General features: G+C 40.3%; 1 protein-coding gene across 1 annotated transcript in view; it reads right to left on the minus strand.

The window, feature by feature from the left end:
- Positions 1-7,627: 7,627 nt before the first annotated feature.
- ENTPD1 (ectonucleoside triphosphate diphosphohydrolase 1) overlaps positions 7,628-22,546 on the minus strand; it is a 97,923-nt gene continuing 83,004 nt past the window's right edge. The window contains exons 7-10 of the mRNA XM_036737159.1: positions 21,560-21,820; positions 16,646-16,753; positions 14,431-14,568; positions 7,628-10,908 (exon numbers count right to left, since the gene is read on the minus strand). Of these exons, the coding sequence (XP_036593054.1) occupies positions 10,702-10,908; positions 14,431-14,568; positions 16,646-16,753; positions 21,560-21,820 (714 nt within the window). The 3' untranslated portion in view covers positions 7,628-10,701. The remainder of the gene's footprint in view (positions 10,909-14,430; positions 14,569-16,645; positions 16,754-21,559; positions 21,821-22,546) is intronic.

Genomic DNA, 22,546 nt, shown 5'->3' on the forward strand with positions numbered 1-22,546 from the left:
TCTGCCTTAGTTTTCTCATCTATAAAATGGGGATAACCACATCAACCTCCCAGGGTTTTTGTGAGGATAAAAATAAGGTAATGCTTTTTAAATACTTTGCCAGTCTTAAAGATTACATAACTACTAGATATTTTTACTGACCCAGAAGCCTGATCAGAACTCCCAGCTATTGCCCTAGAAGAGAGTAAGGGGAAAGTGAATGGGGGGGGCGGTGATAGAAGGGAGGGCAGACTGGGGAAAGGGGTAATCAGAATACATGCCATCTTGGGGTGGGGGGAGGAGAGAGATGGGGAGAAAATTTGTAACTCAAAATCTTGTGGAAAGGAATGTTGAAAACTAAAAATAAATAAATTAATCTTTAAAAAAAAAAAGAACTCCCAACTACCCTTACCCACCATCAGCCTCCCTAGCTCCACAGGGTCTGGACCCTAGAGGGTGGGGCCCAATCCCCATCTTGTGGCCGACATACTAACTCCTCTCATTCCTTTTGTCACTGTGATTCAGAATTAGTATCTGCCAAGACCCAATTCCTTTTATATCCTCCCCTGCTCTCCCATTTCACTGAGTCTTTTGGAACTTCTTTCTCCTACATATCAGCTCCCTCTCTTTCCATTCTCTTGGAAACCTTCTCCAGCTGACACTGCATTAAGGGTCACTCTCTTGAGGTCATGCTATACCCATCTCGTTCTTCCTGACACATTGGGCCAGAGAGAAGCAGCCCGCTCCTCATTTTCCACTGCCACTTCACATTCTGTCGCCATCACTCTGCAGTTCTTCTTTTCATGATGAATCCTTGTTGAATATACAGGCCTCCAGGCTATTTTCCCTCCAAAGTCATGGTGGTGTAAGGGCAGATGGCTAGACTTAGAGTTAGGAACAACTCATGTGGTTTCAAAGTCTAAATTTGCCCCTCCTGATTCTAATTTCCTTATTCCTAATTTCCTAATCTCTCCTCTGCCTCATTCAACCTGAACCCGTTCTTCACCTTTACCATTAACTCTAAGTCCTTCTATTACTCTCTGTTTCCCCAATCCAAACCCCCTGCTCTGGCCTCACTTTTCTCCTTTTGCTGTCTTAACCCACATAGAATGTCAGATGGTGGCGGTGACTTAGGGTTGAAGATCTGTAGGATGTGAACAGCCATAGGAGAAAGGGGCAAGGTGTTTCATTTGTATTGGTCAACTTTGGAGTCAAGACAGAGATTATTCCCTTATCTTTCATCTTCAATGTCCCTTTCTACTGCCTCCACCTCTACTTCCTAAAAACATGCCCCATGTCACCACAATCCTTAAAAAACAAAACCTTTACTTGATCCCTTTAACTCAAGCTGTTATTAATCTTTCCTCCCTTTCGTGATCAAATTCATAAAATGAGTTATCTTATTTCATTGTCTCCATTTCCTCACCTACTAACTTTTCAGCCCTTAATAATCCGGTTTTTAACCAGAGATTCATTTCTGTCTAAACTAATCCTTCCAGTTACCAACAATCTCATTACTTTTTAATCCATTATGTTTTCCCCCTCAATTTTCATTTTTCTTGACCTCTCTGCAGCATCTGACACTGTTGATCACTCTCTCCTAGGAATTTATTCCTCCCTTGGCTTCTCTGATACTGCTCTTTCCTGATTCTCCTACCTCTTACTACTCTTCTTTGGTCTCCTTGGTTGGTTCAGCATCCATCTCCTGTCCCTTATCCATGGTCTCAAGGCTTATGCTATATTCTCTCTTGGTGACCTTTTCAGCTCCTCTGTGTTTGTCATCTCTACATAGATTACATGGCTCCCAAATCCTTATCTCCAGCCCAGATATTTCTCCTGATATCCTGTCCTGAATTACCAACTCCCTTTTGGACATCTTTGGATTTCCCAGACTTCCTGTCTTATGTTTGACACGTCTCAAATTCAATTTGTCATCTTTTTTCCAGAACCCACCCATCCCTGAGATTTCCCTACTCCTTCCAAGGGCATTACCATCCACCAAGTTTCCCAAACTCACAACCTCAGAGCAGGAGTATGCTAACAAGTATTTAACAGCTGTCTGGAAGAAAAAGAATTGCACATGACACAGTATGAGAAAAAAAGAATTATATTTGTTCTTCTTGAGTCCGGAAGGCAGAACTCGAAGCAGTAAATGGAAGTGACAAAGATGCAGATTTTAATTCTTTCCCTGCTCCCCCCCCCCAATCCTTCTCAACAACAGTAGAAAGGGCTATGTTAGGAAGTTTCTTATCACTGAGGTTCTTCAAGCAGAGGATGATGGATGTTCTCACTTGTTAGAGGGGATTCCTGTTCAGGTGTTGATTGAACTACATGATCCCTTCCAACTTTGAGATTCTGTAGTTTTGGTGATTCTATTAAATTGCTACCCTTCTGAAGCCATCGTTTGTGGCTCAAGTCTCCATTATGAAGAGCGAAAGATGAGTGAACCAAACAAAAACAAAACAGGATGTGGTTAACTAGTGCTCTAGTTGAATTTTAGGGAATTATTTTTATGTCAGAATTTCTGTTTACCATTGGCTCCAAGCATAGTATGATGGAAACATCAATGAACTAGATGTTTGGGGACCTGACTTTACCCTTCTAAGCTTCAGGCAATAGAGAGGAAGGGGAGGGAAGCATTTATTAAGCATCTTCTATGTGCCAGGCATCCTGCTAAGTGTCTTACAAATATTATCTCATCTGCTCCTCATAGGCATCATCATTATTCTCATTTTACAGTTGAGAACACTGAAGCAGACAGGAGTTAAGTGACTTGCCCAGGCTCAGCTCTCTATCATACCACCCGGCTGCCTCTTGGACTCTGTAATTTCTAAGGTCTCTTCCAGCTCTGATGTTCTGCAGTTCTAGAAGCAGTAATACTTTGGCCCTGTATGGCATTGCTTTTATGCTAGAGTCTTCCTGCTTAGTTTTCTATTCCAACTGCCCTTTTTTTTGAGGAGCGTAGACTCAGAACTGCCATTTTCTCACCGACCGGATAATAAAGATGTAACTAAGACATTCATTGGCACCATGTTAGCCAGGTTGTCAAGATGTCATTCATTCCCATGTAGAAGATCTGGAATATGGTAGATTTGAGACCTGGATGTGGCCACCAGAAAAAAAAAGCATGGAAAGAAGTGGGCAAAATGAACCAGAAATAAGGAAGGTAAACAGGAAGACAGGGCAATATCCATTGTTGAGTTAGTAGAGTGGTGTGAAAAAGCCTTGGAATTGGTGCCACAGAACCTAAGTTTTACATCTTGCTCCCTTCTAAGTCTATGCCTCAGGCAACTGTCTTTAGACACTTAGCATCTTTAGACCTCACTTCTTTCATCCAAAAGATGACAGAGTTGTTACTACATGACAACCTGATTGCTAAAGTCCCTTTCAGCTCAAAATTTATAACCCCAAATCCTATGAACCTATGATCTCGGTCCCACAACTGTGTGAGTTTGCCAAAGTCACTTAACTTATTTCAATTTGTTTCTTTATCTGTAAGATGAATATAATCATGCCACCTGACCTAGGATCAATATCTTAATTTTGAATGAAAAAAAAAAAGTACTATCCTTAAGCGGATCATGGTGGCCAAGCACTTTGGGTGGGTAGAGAGAGAATGATCACATCTAGAGAAGAGTTAGGTATGACTATTACTCTTAATCCATTTTCCTAAGGAAGGCCTTAGTTTTTCTTTCACCCATTTTCCTAAAGAGAAAAAAGCCTGCACATTTTTTTAGCCTAGAGAAAACATTGTTTCTTAGTATATTAGATCTTACTAAAAATACTAAAAAATACTTACTAAAAAATCTGCTACCTTTGCTAATTCTCTTTATTTCTTCTGTCAATTGCATGTGCTTATTGGTATACTTAATGCCTGCATCACCATGCCTAAAAAACCCTTCTCCCTTCTCATTTCCACCTCCTGGCTTCTCTTGGCTTCCTTCAAGTTCCAACTTAAATCCCATCTTCTAGAATCTACAGGAAGCCTTTCCCAACCCCTCTTAATTCTAGTGCTTTCTCTCTCTTATTTTCTATTTATTCTGGATGTATCTGGTTTGTTCAAATTTGTTTGCTTGTTGTCTTCCACATTAGACTGTAAGCTCCTTGAGGGCAGGGACTACCGTTTGCATTTTTTGGTATTCCTCCCGGCTTAGCATAGTGCCTGGCATATAGTAGGTGCTTAATAAATGTTTATTCACTGACTGATCATTCATTCTAGGATCTCAGTTTTATAACTGTTATTCAGTAGTAGCTGGTCCAAAATATGGGGTTTTCTGTGTTTTGCTTTAATGCAACAAATGCAGCAAAACACAAAGATGATGAGAACAATTCTAGATGTTATTACAGTATACTAAGCGACATAATAGGATTGGGTCACTGCCTTGAACTAGGGGCGGAAAGCAAAGCAACGGGTAGAGACAAAACCCAGTGCTCCAAGACACAACTGGGGTGCCCCTTCCTGGTTATTAGTGTGTCCATGTCCCATCACTAGGAAGGTAGTGTCATAGTCTTGACTTCTTGTCATGAAGTCTACTAATTACCTTTTCTTTATGAAAACACAATTAGCAAAAACTTTCTCACTATAAATTTGATCCCTGTGAAGAAATAAGTGTAACCTGATTTTATACATGCTGTTTTCCTGGGTGGCTCTAACCTAGTCAGAAGAGAAAGGTTTATATATAAATTGTTTGCAGATTTTATAGTGGTATAGAAAAGTCAGTTACCATTTATGTCATTGTTAAGAGTGTTAGCAGCATTAATAGTATTATTAGAAGCCATATTATTATATGAAAGGACAATTCACCTGGATGGAGGGAGTCTGGGATACAGGGAAGTTTATATTGTTTTTTAAGAACAGTCCAGAAATATGTGGCAAAGGCAGAGCATAAAGGGCTAAATATCCAGACAGTGTGTACTTTGGCAGAAGAAAAATGGAGTAATTAGTGTTCCTATGGGGGTGTTAAAGAGATAATTAATTACTTCCTGAATAGCAGCTGGAAACTAGCTAGACTAGGCAGGCAGGCATCAAAAGGTGCTGGTGAAGCCTAGAGGTAGGGAAAAAAATCTTAAGACAGTTAACTAGTAGCAGGGATAGCTAATTTGTTCTTAAAGATTTATATTTTTTATTAATTTTTAATACAACTGGAATTCTATGCATTCCCATGTTCAAAAGGGAAATAGAAAAAAGTTTTCTTCTGAATATGGAATTATATTTTTGTAGGAAAAGCACTGAAGGTGGATCATATATTCCTCTCTCATTCAGCAAAAAACAAAAAAGCCTCAGGAGTTAGGAGACATTGATTATAGCCCCAACTGTGCATACCAATTAGACGAATGACTTGGGTCAAGCCATTTGACTCGCATAGTCAAAATTTTCTCACCTATAAAAGAAGGGAGTTGGATCGGATTGTTTCTAAGGTTCCTTTCATCTCCAAAATTCATTCTAATCTGTGAAATTTAAGCCTAAATTTCATTTTCACCTGCTGTGCCTAGAAGTTCATTCATTCAACTCAGGCCTAATATTACTCACCATTTTTAGTGATGTACAATGTCATGATTACATTTTTATATTAACTTAAAATATCTTTTCTACATCAAAGGAACTAGTATTTTCCCCATTACTTCCAAACAGAAGTCATCGTATAGTTTAGACAATCATGCCCATATTTGATGTGCTACAATGGTCCCTATCCTCCTCCCTAAGCATTTCCAGCAATCAATAGATAATTGGATGTTCTGTGTTCATACTTGCTGTTCAACTCTGTCTCCTAAGCAAAGACTAGGAACACTTTTCAGATGTCAGCTGCTGGAGAGAGTACTCATTTATTCAAAGACATTCATTAAGCTCCTACTATGTGTCAAGAACCTGATGAACTATAGTGGATTATGCAAAAAAGGAATCCAGTAAATTGCTCTTGAGAGCCTTGAATGCCACTGAGAGTTTACGTTGCGTGCAACAGGGAATCACTATAATTTCATATATAAAGATAGTAAAAAAAGTGGGGGGGGGGCGGGAATGATGTTGGAAAAGACTGACCTAGTGACCTTTCTGGGATGGCCAGGGAGGGGAGCCATGACACTCCTGAAAGGTCTATTCTGTCCCATAAAGTTTCAGCATATTTTTGGAACAAGCAAATAACCAAGGGTTCTCCTGGTGAGAGGCTGGATTTTTAGTATTTTTCTTACATCCAATTCTCTTAGCATGACTCTTTCTTCTAACAGACTTCCTGAATAGTTAAGCATCTGCAGAGCTCCCAGTACACTCTGTTCCTGCCTATCAGTACAGATTCTTCCCTTCCCTTCCTTCATCTCTGCTCCCCTTTTCTCTTTCCTTCCCTTCTTTCCCCATATTTTTCCATTTCACTCTGTTCTCCTTCCTTTCCCTCATTCCAAGTCAGAATAGGGGAGAGGGGTGGCATAGCTTTCCAGAGGGCTTCGTTCAAGAAGGTAAAGAGGTGTTGTCAAAGCACTTTTCAGATGATGCCTTGTCACAATACAAAAACATGGAGTCAACTTGTTTGCTTCTGTTAGTACTGCCATTATTATACCATTAAATACTATCAGACCATGCACATGCATGAGTGCACGCACATACACCAGTGTTCACAACCAGTCTAGCTACCATCAGGTTTATTTAATAAAAGGACCTCAGCAAAACTTCCAAATATGGTACTCCTCCACCAGCACCTCTGTAAATTATGTGTTGATCAGAGACCACTCAGGGAAGCCTATAGTGAATTAGCCCTTTTCATCCTTGTTTCAGAGGAAATCTATGAGGCCAAGTCAATGATGTCATCTGATTTAGAGGTTCATGTTGATTTTACAAGGAAGGGTGTGGGACCTGTAGTCCATGTACTTGGATCCAGCCTATAATAAATGTGCAAAAATGAAATGTCTTTTGGCCACCATTTCTCCCACTATTAAAACACATTTATGCCTATGACAAAACCAGCTTTGTTAAATTTTATTATATCTTTGTTAAACTGAAACATTGGTTTTTGGGGATATACAGGGCACCGCATGCGTAAATGAGTAAGAAAATGGGTACATGAATCTTTAAGGAATTCTGTCAGTTTAAAATATGAGGCCATATGAGCTACAGGGAGTGCCCTGACTGGACCTATGAAAAGACTCTTCAGGGGAAAAAGTGGCCCCAAGCAAGAGAAGTAAATCTTTAATTAGAAAGAATATACTTATAAATTAGGTCTATTAATAGGACATTAACTGGCATAAACAGTTTTGCAGCTAACACTGAGTTACTGTCATATTTCAATGCTAATGACAGTTGAGGTTCAAAGATTGACTAGGCTGATCTATAATGTAGCATTTTTTGGAGCTCATTAGATATAGCAAACAACTGTGTATTTAAGCTAGCTGCGAATGACATTTAAGAGACTATAATTTCATTATTTTACGTATTTTGCTCTAAGAAGACAGTGCATTTTCCTTTCCCTGTCTCTCCTTGTCTAGTAGAATAGAAATTCTTTGAGGTTGCAGACTTTTTCATTTTTTGTCTTTGCCCCGTCCCCCCACCCCACCCCATGCCTAACACAGTGCTTTGAGCACAGCAGGTGCTTAATATATATAGTTACTGAACTGAACAATTGTTCATCAGTTTAATTTTTACTTACAATTTAAGTAGTTGTCTTGATTATTAAAAAGCTAAAATCCATTTTCTTTGTCTTATTTCAGAATTAAGATTACTATATATGTGTGTGCATGTATATACATATACATATGTATATATATTATATATGTTATATATATATAATATATGTATATATTCCTGAGTTTGCCAGATTGTTCAGGTATTGATACCAAATAACTGATACTTATCCTCACTTAAAAGGCAGCAAAACCTGAATATTAAACAAAAACTCTTAACTGAAATGTTGAAATCCTAATGAAAAATTACTTCAAAACTCAAATGCAATAAATGTCCAATGGAAACTACATCACAGTACTTGTGATTGCAAAAATAAAATATGGCTTTAAGTGTCTCCCACCACTAGGGGAAGTGGGGGAAAAGAAATGTTTTCTGTCCACTCCAGTTGTATTACTCGGTCTTTTCTTGCCTTGAATATCTCTTAACTCTCTTTGCCATTCCTAGGCTAGTTTTCTCAAAAACCACAATATGGAAATCATGTATACTTTTTATTATTCATTCTATTATTAACAAATTTCTGTGTATATTCTATTTTCAATATTAAAAGCATATCAATTGAATTCTTTTCTATTTCTCTGAAGAAAAAAAACACCCTACACTAATTATATGGTTTTATGGTGGTATATAGATCCCTATGATTTTTCTTTTGTGGTCCATAATGGAAAAAAAATGCCACTCACACACTCCTCCCTCCCATCTTCACTCTCTACCCTGTCTTAAGGAATGGGATTGCCAAATCACAGAGCATTCTCTTGACTGAAGGTTCTAGAAAGAATTGGAACTAGCTGTAACCAATGATGATAGAAGTCTGATATCAAAAGATTTATCTACCCTGACCTAACCCTGTATGTTAACCTGATTTTGGCTTGGTACATGGACTGAGAAGGGCCTTGACTTAATTCCTTCCATCATTTTTCTGAGATTTGTGGAGACTAGGAACTTGTCTTCTGAATTTCTTGGTAACCAAAAAGTGTGATGAAGCTCACTGTTGTCAGAAATTGACTTTGGAATGCACTGAGTTGGTCGAGGGACTTAGAAGTGAGATGCTAAGAAGCGTTTATTTAGTCTCTCAATTTTTTTCTCACTGTCATTATCAAATACTGTTTAGAGGTGGCAGATACACACTATTCCCCTGTAGAATGAGTGGGATAGAACAGAAGAGCACTAGATCTGGAGTCAGAAGACCTGGATTTGAATTCCAGTTTTGCCCCAAGTTAGCTGTGTGACCTTGGTGCATTTAAACTCTCTGAGCTTTAGTTTTTCATCTGTAATATGGGACAAATAATACCTGCACAAAGTTGTAATGGAGCTCAAATAAGATAATACTGTACTTTATGGTAATAAAGCATGACATTAACATAAGGAACTGTTGTCTCACAGGCTTGGAATGAACGTTTGTGTGTTTTTCATAATTGAACTCCGTGATCCCAGAGGACTCAGTTTTTGCTCAGAAGATTTGGGGAAAAAGGCCAACAGGAATGAGCAGTATTCTCATCACTGATTAATTGCTTTGTCATAAGAGAGGATTAAATTGTCCAGATTTGGCGTCTGACTCCTGCTCGAGGTCAAGGAGATTCAGCTGGGGATAACTATAGAAGAGAAGGTGGTTCCCTCCTCATAGGTTCACACCCTTTGGACATGTTGAAAAGCAGATCTGTTGTTCTTGGGGAAAAGAGGACGCCTACTCAATGATGAACCCACTGAAGGAGAAGTCAGAGATCTTGGAACAAGGTCAAAATCATGCACTATGAGGCAACGCTTGTAACAGGTCGTGGAGGTAGGTGGCACAGGGACTCTTTACCCTCCTCCCTTCCCCCACCCCACCCAAAATTAACGACAGCACATGCACCTCCCACAAAGGGAAATAGGTCCAAAGGCAGGGGTTGCATCACTGTTTCCTGAAGCATGTTAATTAACCTTATTGCAGATTGTCATGACAACCTAATGACCTGTTGCTCCACAGCAGCAAATTCTCAAAGTATGGTCTGGGGACCCCCAAGGAGTCTGGGAGGTCAAAACTATATTTATAATAATAGACATTTTAATTTCTAATATGGTAAACATTAGCAGATTCAACCCACACAAACAAAAAGGCTTTGGGGGAGGGGCATGGTTCTCAATAATTTTAAAGAGTGTACAAGAGTCCAGAGATGAAAAAGTCTGAGAATCTCTGCTCTGCAACTGATAGATAGGTTTTTCCACTTTGATCCAAAGCTAGTATGACTCTCCCCTTGCTAAGGCCTGGTACAGCGTTAAGATGTACTACTCCCAACCCTGAGTTGAAAAGATATCTTTAATCTTGACATACACACACACACACACACACACCATGATACGTGTCCTAGGATTGGTATGTCTGCATGTTTAGCAGCTCTAAGAACAAACTCTGCACTGGCAGAGATGGGGCTGCCCCCAGGAGCTCACATCCCAGCGATGATACAGTATGGTACTGAGGTAAGCATTGTACTACCACAGAGGATGACTGCACGACACTCTTTGGCCCTAGCCAATGTTGGCCTAGTCTAAGGACCTTTCCTACAGAGCCCACTGGACTCTGCTCCATACAAAGGCACCATTTGCTCTTCATAAATGGGAGGCAGGAGAATAGAAGGAAATCCCAAGGAACTCAAACAACTGCTGAGATGAGATATTGTCCAGCCACTTCAGCCTCCCCATGTATCCCGCTGGCCTTCACCAGTAATTGTTGCTGATTTGTAGCTTCATCATCTCTTCTCTTCCAAATGAATGCAATACAATAAAGTGAGGTTCTGAAAAAATGGTGAATGCTTGTGACCCACAAAAGCATAAAACACACAGGACAAAGAAGGTGAATAAGAAAGAATGACAAGGAGATGCTGGATTTCTGCCCTGAAGCATGGGACACGGATAGCAAGATAGCCTCCTGAGAAAAATTGTGCAGCAGAAGTCAAGGGAAGCTTTGTGCTGGTAAAGACTGACCCCCAAGAAGGAGTGCAGCATGAAATTGCAGGAGGGAGAAAAGTCCTCCCTGTAAGTGTTTCTTCCATACTCTACCCAGCAGAGCTCAGGCCGACTTGCTATACGGCTCCTTTCTGAAGGCATGAAGGCTTTCGAAAGATAAGCCAACCAATGAAGAACACAGCTGCCAGGACCAATGAGAAGAGGACCATGAGGAAGACATACGTCGAATGGGAGAGAGGCGGATACAAAGGCTGCTCTGCTGGGATCATGTTGGTCAAGTTCAGCATGTAACCCAAAGTCCATCCGGCATCACTTCCACTAATCTGGAGACAGAAGGAGGGGGAGGGGTTGGGCAGGATGGAAATTTTGTTATTCAGGGTTTGATTTAAAAACAACAAAACACCACCAACCTGTACTGATCATTCAACAATCTTATCCATATTTATACTTAGCCATAGGCCATTCATTCATCTATTCAATAAGCATTTATTAAATAACTACTGTATGCATCAATGTGCCCTAAGGAAGAGATGGTTTAGGAAACATGGTGATAGTAATATTTTCCAAGCTTATGAATTTTATACTTGAACTGTCTACATTGATTTAAAGCAAGTAAATTAGCAACAGGGGATTAGAAAGTAAGGATTAGGACTTAATGACCCTAGTGAGTCTGAGTAGCAATTTAGAATACTGACTTTCTCCTTAGTTTCTCAGGTTAATGGAGATCAAAATCCAAACTTATATTCTTGGCTTGGGGTGCATGGCCTCTGCATCCCTCTTCAAGCTGCATTACAGACTTTTTCTTCTATGTCCTCCCCATTCCCTAACTCCCCAACTCCTCCTTTTCCAGCTTCCTTTTATGTGTTGGCATCTCCCTCTTCGCTTTCCCCTCTCCGCTTTCCCCTCTCTCTCCCGCTCGGTCTCCCTCTTCCTGCTCTGCCCAAAGGAAGGTACATTTAGATGACTGAAAGCTGCCTCCTCAACTTTGGGTTTACTGGCTAGATTTCTTTCTCAAGTCTTAAACCCAATTCATTCTGGAGCTCTTAGACTGAACAATAAGTCCCTACCCTCCTAGCACAGAGTGAATGTAAATACTAAATAGTAACTGTTTCTCTTTCCTCCAGGAACCCTGAGGGTCTTCTCCTCCCAGTTTGATTTTTTTTCTAAGGGGCCATCCCTTGATTAACTTCTTAAAGAGGCCTATTCACTGAATGGGCCTTACCTCACTCAAAGTGCGAACCAGAAAAGACCTTAGCCAGAAAGGGCCAGGGTCTCCCAATGCATCCTGGGCCATGTCCAGTCATCCTGGTGAATATCAGGCCACTGGACCCAGATGACTCTGGAGGAGCAAGTGAGGCTGGTGACCTTGCATAGTCCTCCCTCACTCAAATCAAAGTCAACTGCAAGTCATGTCATCATTTCCCTGATGTCATGGTCCTCTTGGAGAATGCAGGACAAAAACACAACAACGTGTTGGTCTCCTCCATTTAAAAAAAGTATGCTCCTTGAGGGCAGGGGCTGTCTTTCTTTCTACTTATATTTGTATTCCCAACACTTAGCACAATGCCTAGTAAGCACTTAGTAAGGCACCTAGTAAGCACTTAACAAATGCTTGTTGAGTAACTGGCCCCCTCATGAACCCTGGTAGTCCTGGACATTTACTTGTGACCATCTAGTGCCTAATGTAAGTTAGATGAAGACTTGCCAACCCTTGGACAACCAGTTTACAGTCTTTTGAGGAAGTACACTCAGCCTCATTCTAGGGGTGTTGAAAGGACAAATGAGGATGGGATGGTATATTGTATCTAAGGATAGAGTTTGTGATAGCAACATAATCAAAGTCAGGACAACAGCCAAAGGGGAGAAGGATATGTGTCTCTGTGAAAGAACAAAAGACTTTTCCCCAGATGTTTGCAGATTTTAGATACAGTCAGTGTGCCCAGAAGTAACAGAGCTATCAAACCCTCTGTGAGTCAGCCATCAAACCTTCAATATTCCTGTGATCAAGTGACTATTCATTTTTAGCTCTTAAGTAATTATTTATATAAAGAATTTTTGTTTCTCCTGTCCCTCCCACCAACAAAACAAAACAGAACAGCAACCAATCTTAAGCAACAACTGAGCATCTCAAGCAAAGAATTTCTTTCCAGCATTTGTTATTTGGCTTTAATTTTTATCTTGGATAATGTGTCTGCCTCTTAAAAGCTGCACTTTTCCATGAACAACTGCATTGGCTAATTTGGAAAGCAGTATTGCTAAAAGGCATTGTGACAATTCATTCAACAAAATATTTACTGAGATCCTCCTACTGTGTGTAAGATTGAAGATACAAAGGCAGAAGTAGAATACTTCCTGTATTCTCTTCAAGGAGCTTACATTCCATCGGGGAGCAACATGGACATAGAAAAACGAAAAGGGCGCTAGCAACTTAGAGGAGGATCTTAAGGAGAATTCCTGTTGGAAGGGCCACTTGAGCTAAGTTTTGAAGGAAACTGGAGAAAACTTGAGAGTCCCTTGAACAGCAAGGAGATCAAATCAGTCTATTGACCTAATGCTTACTTTCTAGTCCCCTGTTGCTAATTTACTTAAATTAATTCGGGCTATTCAGTGGAAGGTCAATCTGAAACCAAAGCTTAAATACTTTGGCCACACAAGAAGAAGATGGGACTCATTAAAAAAAAGACCCTGATGTTAGGAAAGACTGAAGACAAAAGGACAAAGGGACAGCAGAGAATGAGATGATAGAGTGTCATGCAAACGACGAACATGAGCTTGGGCAGACTTGCGGAGACAGTGGAGGATCTAAGGGCCTGGTGTGCTATGTGGTTCATGGGGTCACAAAGAGCTGGACACGACTTATAGAATGAACAGCAAAAAGAAATTCTAAAAGGTGGAGGGGATGAGGGTGTACATTCGAGGCACGGAGGTGGGAGGTGGACTCTCTTGTGCAGGGAACAATAAGGCGGCAAAACCTGAGGATTGGGAATCAGGAGACCTAGTTTCAAGTCCTAATGCTACCAAGCTATAACTGGTTTTCTAATCTATAAAATGAAAATAATCATCCATGCCTTACCTACTTCATAGGCTTACTGTAAGCCCCAAATGTGATTCTGAAAGTGCTTTTACAGAACCATAAAGCATTTGACAAAGGGAAGATGGCAACTAGGTGGTACCATAGTGCACAGAGACCTGGACCTGGAGCTGGGAAGACCTGAGTTTAAATCCAGCCTCAGATACTTATTGTCTGACCCAGGGCAAATAAATCACTTAACCTCCTTCTGCCTCAGTTTTCCTCAACTGTAAAATGAGGATAATAACATCACCTATGTCCCAGGGTTGTTATGAAGATCAAATGAGGTAATATTTGGAAAGTACTTCTGGATGCCTGGCACGTGGTACATAGGACCTTAATAAGTGTTTATTACTTTCCTTGTCCCATTAGATTGTAACTTCCTTGAGGGTTGCTACTTTCTTTTTTCTCTTTTTGTATCCCCAGTGTATCCCCTACTCAGGTCACAATACAGACAGATTGTGGGAGGGAAAACCTAGGAAGAGTTTTTTACACACACACACACACACACACACACACACACACACACACACACACACACACACACGCACACTTACTCAGATTAAAAAAAAACCACACAGCCAAATAGGAAAAAAAGGCAGTTAAATAGAATGGGCCAAACCATCGTGAAGGTGATGCTCAAAAAACACATCCACTTTCACACCCCTGGGATCCTGACTGTAGCATACCTTCCCCCAGTCTCTCTCTCCCCATATATATATATATATATATATATATATATATATATATACACACACACACACACAGTGGTTACCTTGCCCATAAACTGGATATGCTTCCAGTTATTCCCAGTGAATCCATATCCTAGCTGCAGGAGGGCAAGAATGTAGGTCCCAGAGAAGCAGTATTCACTGAGGTACTTCACTTTGATGTCAGGAAATTGTGCTTTCACCTTTGAAGGAAAAAAAGGAGATTTTTAACTTTGACTACAAGATATACCTGTCAAGAGAACTAGTTTCCAATTCTAGTGCTGATCAAGGGTTAGGTAGTTGGGACTGCAGTATCCAAATGAAGGAGGGTGAAAGGCCCTAAACCCAGCTTTGAGAAGGGCAGAAGGCTGAGCTACAGAGGGTGATCTAGACTAGGTCAAGGATTCATAACCAGTTTTGTACCATAGACCCCTTTGGCAGCCTGGTGGAGTCTATGGACCCTTTCCTCAGAATAATGCTTTTAAATGTGTTAAATAAATATAAGGACTGCAAAGGAAAGCAATTATATTGAAATAAAAAAAAATTCCCATCCAAGTTGATAAACGACCCTGAAATCTACCCACAGACCCTTTGAGGTCTGGGGCCCCCCAAGTTAAGAACCCATAAACTAGGTCTAAAGGTTTCTTTCAGCTCTAAATCTATGGCCCTATCTCAGTAAGAAGTGGAAGTGAGACCATTTTTCCTTTGGTAGAAGAATACATACCTCGGGCCCCGTCTATTGAGGATATCTCTTTGTGGAGTCTAGAATTATCGCCTCACCTTACTACATACTAAATTGTGTAGGACAAAGGAGAGCATGGATCAATGGAGTCAACTGAAAGTGCAAACTCACTTTTTAACCTCTTCTTTCACTAGACTTTTTTTGTTAAAGGTGTTAAAAAGTAGCAAAATAAAATTTGTCATTACCCACCCCCCCACACTTTGATTTCCTTTACCTACCAGTATTATTAAGGAAAGGATTTATCAGGCATGGAAATGACCAAAAGAAAAGGAGCCATCAGGATTAAGAGAAGCCAAAGGCACAGACAATTAACACGTGTGCAGAGCTGAGAGTTGATTGCGTGGGGTGTTGGCAGGCTCATCGCTATTCACCTCTCCAGAAGGACAGGGAGCTGGAATTCCCAGGATGAAAGAATCCTGACCCAGTTCAATGTGATATCAAAGCAGGTCAAACCCAAATTCAACTTTGCCACACTTTGGCAACTCTAGTAGAAAGTCTAGTGAGGGAAAAGGTTGGAAAGTGAGATGTTTTTATTTTCAACAGACTTTGCTCATCTATGTTTTCCTCTATTTCCCAGATATTCTAGTGCTGTCCCTAGATCGGGGGCTCCCAAACTGAAGTACGTGTACTTCATGGGGTACAAGAAGCCTATTAAGTGGGTGCAAGGGATAATTGATAAATATATTATCCTACTGAAATTAATGATTTTATTTATTATATGCACGTGCATGGTAAACTCCAAAATTTATTTCCACTCATATTGCATGGGGATTACAAGAACATTTACTCAAATCTGAAGAGCACAGGAACCAAAATAGGCTGGGAACCCCTGCTATAGAGTGAGCCAATAAGTCCAAATTCCATATTCCAAATTCCATCCTTAACAGAAAAGGTGAAAGCTGCAAACTCTTTCATCCATGGAAGGACAAAAGCCCTATGCCCAGCTCCCAGGAGGTTAGCAATTAAAACATAGTTTACTTTTGGTCTACTACCTACTTTCCTTTGATATTCACAACAGCTGCTTTAGCCCTTGTAGATGGGGTCTCTTCTATAATCTGTCAGGGCTAGGCCCCAGGTATCCTTTTTTCTTAACGTGAACTACGAAATTAGCTCTCCAGAACAGCTAGTTCTTGAAGTACTGGGGGGGCACTCTGTATGTGTCGGGGGAAGGTATGCTGACTCTAGCTCAAGCTTTCTTACATTTTTAAATAAAGTTTGATTGTATTTAAAAATGTAAAAATCAGCAGCTGCTTGGCTGTAGTTTGCTGACCCCTGGACTAGAGGATGTCAGAGTTTCCTTCTAGCTCTAATATTCTGTGACTATGAAATGGTCATCTAATTGCCTAGATCATCTATAAAATCATTATTACTAGCTGTGAGACCCTGGGCAAGTCACTTAACCTGTCTCAGTTTCCCCATCTGTAAAATGAGAATAATGATACCTATACCATCTCATGGAGTTGTTGTGAAGACCAAATGACATAATATGTATAAAGTGCTTTGTGAATCTTACTGCGATACAGGAATATCTCACTTACCTCATCCCAGGGTCGGGAGCAGAAAGTTTCCATTTTGGTAATTGCTCCTTCCAGAGAGGAATTTGTCAAGTTCAGGAAGTTCATCACAAAGTAAAAAGCAGAAAAGGCCTGGGGGGAGGGGGTGGGTGGGGGGAGAGAGAAAGAGAGAAAGAGAGAGAGAGAGAGAGAGAGAGAGAGAGAGAGAGAGAGAGAGAGAGAGAGAGAGAGGATTAATATAATCTAACATGCCCAGCAAAGAAAAATTCTCACGCCTAGGAGGCCTAATCCAAAATTTGAGAAAGTCAAAGGGCATCAAGTCTTATTTCCTGTGTTCCTCAAAAGAGCAGTGTCCCCCTAGGGCAAAAAAGTGAAGGCTTAGTGAATAGTATTATAAAACCTCCTATTGGCAAGAAATCCCAAAGACTTTATTTAGTGAACAAAAAGCTACAGGCCTCCAAAGTGATACAGACCACCAAAATTTAAGAGGCAAAATATGATGAAACGATCATTTCTCTGTGAGCTATATGTGGTAATTACTGTGTGTATAATGTAGATATGGCATTTTAAAATTGTCAGGGAAAAAAAGAAAAATAAATAAATAAAATTGTCTTGAGTGGGATAAGAATTGAGTCAGCAGTCAGGACCTGGCGAACAGTTTGTATTGAATGAACATTTGATTCAATTTACTTCAACAAATATTGATCTCCTACTGTGTGGAAGGCACTGTGTTCATGTCTTGCCATGTAAAGGCTAGAAAAGAGAGTCCCTGTTCTCAAACATCTCGCATTTGGTTGGAGGATGTTACACAAGTAAATACAAAGTAATTTTAAGAGAGAGAAAGTGAAAATAATTGGGGGCCAGATTGGACAGAATAAGGAATGATCTCCTGCAGAAGTTGGTTCCTAAACTGTACTTTGAAGGAAACTGGTGGTGCCTACTGTGTGCAGAGCTCTGTGTTAGGCCCTGGGTCACGAGTACAAAGTTTAGCTAAGAATAGCTGAGAAAGAGTTCCTTGCTAGTAGTGAAATAAGCTAAGAAAATACTTTCCATCCAGGAGTAGAATTATATAGAACCAGCAAGATGGGCTGGGACATTTAATTGGACCCTAATAGCTGTCTGGTCCAGTCATAGTAGATATTGAGTTAAAAAAAATTCATAGGTGGGATTAGGTCTTAAGTATAGCTACAAGTGCTTTCCTGCCTAAAGTGGAGGTGGACTGCATTGGAAGCTGAAGCTGGAATCAGGAGGACCTGAGTTCAGATCCAGCCTCAGACACTTGCTAGCTGGGTGACCCTGGGCAAGCCACTTGACTTCTATCTACCTTCATTTCCTTTCTGTAAAATGAGGATAATAGTAGCACATAGCTTCCATGATTGTTGTGAGGTTTAAAATGAGATAATATTTGTAAAGTGATTCAAAAGCATTAAAGCACTATGCAAAGACTAGCTATTACTGTTAGTAGTTTCTTTACACAAGGGAAGAAGAAGAAGACACCAGCTAAGGAAAGAGTTGCCTTCTTTAACTGAACCCTGGACAGCTTGAAATGTTTTGGCAGAAGCTATACAGGCAACTCCGGGAGCTCTGGGGGTATGGGATTTCCCTGGGATAAAGGAGACTTGGGGAAATTTCAGAACAAAATAGAAATAATTAAGCCAATGTTCATATTGAAAGATTACAAAGGAATGTTTTTGATACATGCATAATTCCATTTAATATTTCAGAGGAGAAATAATACTAAAGCCCAAATTCTCATCAAACTCCTATTCAAATTGCTCAAAGTATAATTTAGGAAACAGTGTCCTAGTTGTAAATGAAGAAGTTGTAATGAAGATGCCCCCCCACAAAGGCATCTATAACCCCAACATGATTCTTAATTAATTGCAAACTTGGAAGTTGTAACCTGCTGTGAAAATATGTTGAAATGATGTGTAATGACAAGTACAAAGAGAAGACTGGATGTCTTCATAGAGTCTAGAGGAGAAAAAAGAGAGAGGTGGAGAATAAGTAATATAACCATATTATCCTCATTCTACACATTCTATAGATTCCATGCAATGAGATTAATTGACTTGACCCCGGGTCACTAATCAGTGTCAGAGACAGATTGGAAATCGAGTCTCTGCTGACTCTACGTCCAACTCTTTCCTACTAATCCATAAACACCTTTCAATCCAAGCTATCATATTTGTGATTCCTTATTGACCAAGAAACATTCTTGGTTAAATCCACATAGACTTTCCTACCGGCAAGAGGATAAACTTGACTATTAACGTGACTACCTGTCTACTGGGCATATTTCTCTCTGTGACTTAACAAATTGGTTTTTTGGTGCTAACCAGGCTCGTATGAGTTTAGGTAGTAAAAACCAGTCTTCTCAGAGTCTGATCATTCTTGGATAAATCTCAGAGCCTAATCATTCTTAGATAAATTGGTTGCCAGGTTTCCATAGTTTAAAAAACAAACACAGAATCCGGGGGTCATCCCAATCTGCCTAAAAGGAATTGTTTGGTGGTACTAGGAAAGTTCCAGTTCAAAATAACCCACTGAAATCTGAAATTCTCAAACCACAGATCCAGAATAATACTCCTTGAGATATGGTAGATGCATTTATTCATCTATAGAAATCTCTCCTACTCACCCATTTTGGGGGAAGTGGATGGCTTCTCTCCCCCCCACCCCTGCCACACTCCCTCTTTGCTTTCTTTTTCCTCCTCCTCTCCCACCCTGCTTCTCTAGAAATAGCTTCTAGTTTCTTACTCTGACATTTTGAAACCATGCCTAAATCCAGAATCCTAGGAACTGGATGAGATACCCAATTTCTTTTTCCCTAGGCTAGGAGCCTATATACCTTTGAGTATATTCTTTAGAAATCTGCCTCGTTTGGTTTTACATAGTCTAAATAAATGATGGTGGTTTCCCCAATTTCCTTATGGAACATTGTTCATCATTCTAATAAATCTCATTAAGAAGTCTTTGAATTTGATTTTTGATTTATCCCTCCTCACAATGTTCTAGTCAATTCTGCTTTCCTAGTTGTGCTGTTAACATAGTATCCACAGATGTCATTAAAAATAATTTTAAAATTATCTCATTATCTCATCCCTGCAGATGCTCAAACACTTATTCCCTCCCTTCTTGAGATGTTTCTAATTTGCCCACAAAATGGGATTCAGTCCAACAGCCCACGAGAACAATTTAATCAAAATGACAGGAACAGTGACAGCCTTTGAGACTCTATTTACATCTGGAGAATGAGGTCATAAGTCCCAAACACAACTGTGGCAAAAAAAAAAATCTGGGACTGTAAAATCACATGTGGATTAAGAAACCTCAGGCTGGTGGGGCCTGGAATAATTTGAATGTAGCTGGACTTTGGAGATGCTAAGGATTATGTTGATGCTGGCGCTGAAACGCTAGGAAAAGATACTGGGATGGGAGGAGAGCAGGGTAAAAGAATGTAAACTAGATTGATGATACTGCCACAGTGGGTAGGGAGGGGAGAGTTGTGAAGAAATTATAGCTATTTTGAGAAACTTTTGGGATGGGGAGGAGGAAAATGCTTTTAAAGCTGGGGTGGTTTAATGGGCTTTATGCTCAGTGAAGAGAGAGTCTGATTCAGGGACATAGGCTGAATCATTAGGAACTACTGAGACAGTGTTTGGATAACTAGGGGATGCGAAGTTTCAACCTAGGCCTGAGCATGAACCTGGGGTCTGGCTTTTATGGTGACCTTAGAAGCTGAAACAAATGGCTCTGACATTGAACCTGAGAGGAGAAATCAAGCACAAGAAATGAGAAATGTCTCTGGAATCCCGATCCGTGTAAACCTGGGTCAAGCCAAGGAGAGTAATGTGAGACTAACCTTGTGCTTTTGTATTAGGTATACAAACTGCACCCCAAGGTTTTATCAGAGTATGGTAAAATAGTACATTCTAACCAGTGGATTGGATGATTATTTGCTCAGAAAGGCCACTACAGAAACATGGAGAAAGACTGTGAAACCTTGGAAAGGAAGCCCTAAAGGTGGTAATAACTAAAGTGATGGCAAAACCATTGAGGGAATCTACTGTTTCTGGGCTACGCTTTTTATTGCAATATTCTATTTGAAGGCTGACCAGAAGTGCTTTCTTTCTCCTCCTCCTTTGGGGTCATTTAAGAGAGCCAGGAGACCCGTACCAGCAAAAACGATTGCCTACCAACACGTCCTAATCCTAAACGAAAACAGGTGGCATGAGAGAATGATGCCAATCCTCCCTTCTCAATCTTTCTTTCATCAGAGCCATAAACTTTCATTTCCTCTCCCAAGGCAAGTAACTTCTTCTCTTCCTGTCCCTTCTAGGCATCTCCTTTTTATGTGTCATCTTCCTCCATTAGAATGCAAGGACTGTCTTTTTGCTTGTATTTATATCTTTACCATTTAGCCCAGTTCCTAACACATAACAAGCACTTAAAAAAATGCTGACTTACCACATTCTTGGTAATCAGTTTCCTGGGTAAGTAGGAAGGGGTGTGATCTCAAGGGGTGCTGTTTTCTTGTTCCCTGGAGGCTATCCCATCAAAACTACTACAGCAGCGAGGTCTGGCTTCCTATCACTGCCACTAAGAATGATCAGCAAACATGAGGTCACCAACTGAATGCCAATCAATTGTTTATCCTCAACAAGGGAAAGATTGCTACCTTTTAGTCTAAAAGGCTATGAATCCATGAAATGTAGAGCTCCTAATTATATTCCACACAATGAGGAAAATCAGCCTTAACCCAGACCATGACCAAATATCTCCTGCCCAATGTTGAATTGAAAGAAAATCTTCTTGGGACTTTCAAAGTCGGTGATCACCAGGTATCTCATCTCAGGAAAAGCATTCAGTCATGGCATTCATTTCCACCTGCTTAAGAACTGAGATCTGAAATGGCAAATCATTTCCTCTACTTACCCCAAAATCTCCTTGTAACAATGGTAGGAAAACTCCATTGAAAGAACACTTAGAGTAAGGACAATAGGTGGTGTTGAAGATCTTCTGAACACCATGCAGGCATGCCGAGTAGTTTCCAGTACCCTGTATTTGAAGTCTGTGAAATGGAAATGATTTCTCATCCTTTTTGATGCAGGGTGTGTTGAAGAACTCACTCATGTTCACATCCTTTTCATAGCCTGGGTGGAAGCACGGATCCCTTAGGAGTCCATTCTCTGCATCCTACGTCAGAAAATACGGAAATCCATGACGTGCAGGGCCATGGGAAGGGAAGGAGCCACGACACGATCTCACAACATATATCTTAGGTTTATTTTTGTAGCATCAGGTCTTAGGGCTGTTTTAATGCCCTCCTTGCTCCTTACACCCTGATTAAGCAGAATTGGCATAATATATTCATTCATTGATATAATATATTCACTGGTATAATACATTCACTTATCCATTCAAACATATTAAGCACTTAGTAGGTGCTTAATATGCACATAGTAGGGCTTCTGAGATTCAAAGATGAGTAAGACAGAGTTTCTGCCTTGAAAGGCCTTAGAATCTAGTAAGGGAGATATGTGTACACACATAACCAGAATATAAAAATGGAACATAAGTATATAAGAATGCTAAACTGTTACAGCTTTGTTTTTTGTTTTTGTTTTCTGCGGCAACAAGAAAATCGAAGAATAAAAGCACAGCCTAGTAGACAGAAAGCTAGTCAAAGTGTCAGGAAGACCTATTCAAGGACCACAAACTGGTTGTTTGGTCCCAGGCAACATTCAAGTTCTTAGAGCCCTAGGCAGGAGGACTATGGAGTCAATTAATTGCTGTTCTGCTTTGATAGAGGGAGTTTCCTCACTGAGAGCTGGCCACACCAGTGAAATCTCAGGTCTAGCCCAACACCAAAAACTGGAAACAAGGTGGCCATCCATCAGTTGGGAATAGTTGAACAAATCA

This window comes from Trichosurus vulpecula, chromosome 8 (assembly GCF_011100635.1).
Source record: "Trichosurus vulpecula isolate mTriVul1 chromosome 8, mTriVul1.pri, whole genome shotgun sequence".
Lineage (NCBI taxonomy): Eukaryota > Metazoa > Chordata > Mammalia > Diprotodontia > Phalangeridae > Trichosurus > Trichosurus vulpecula.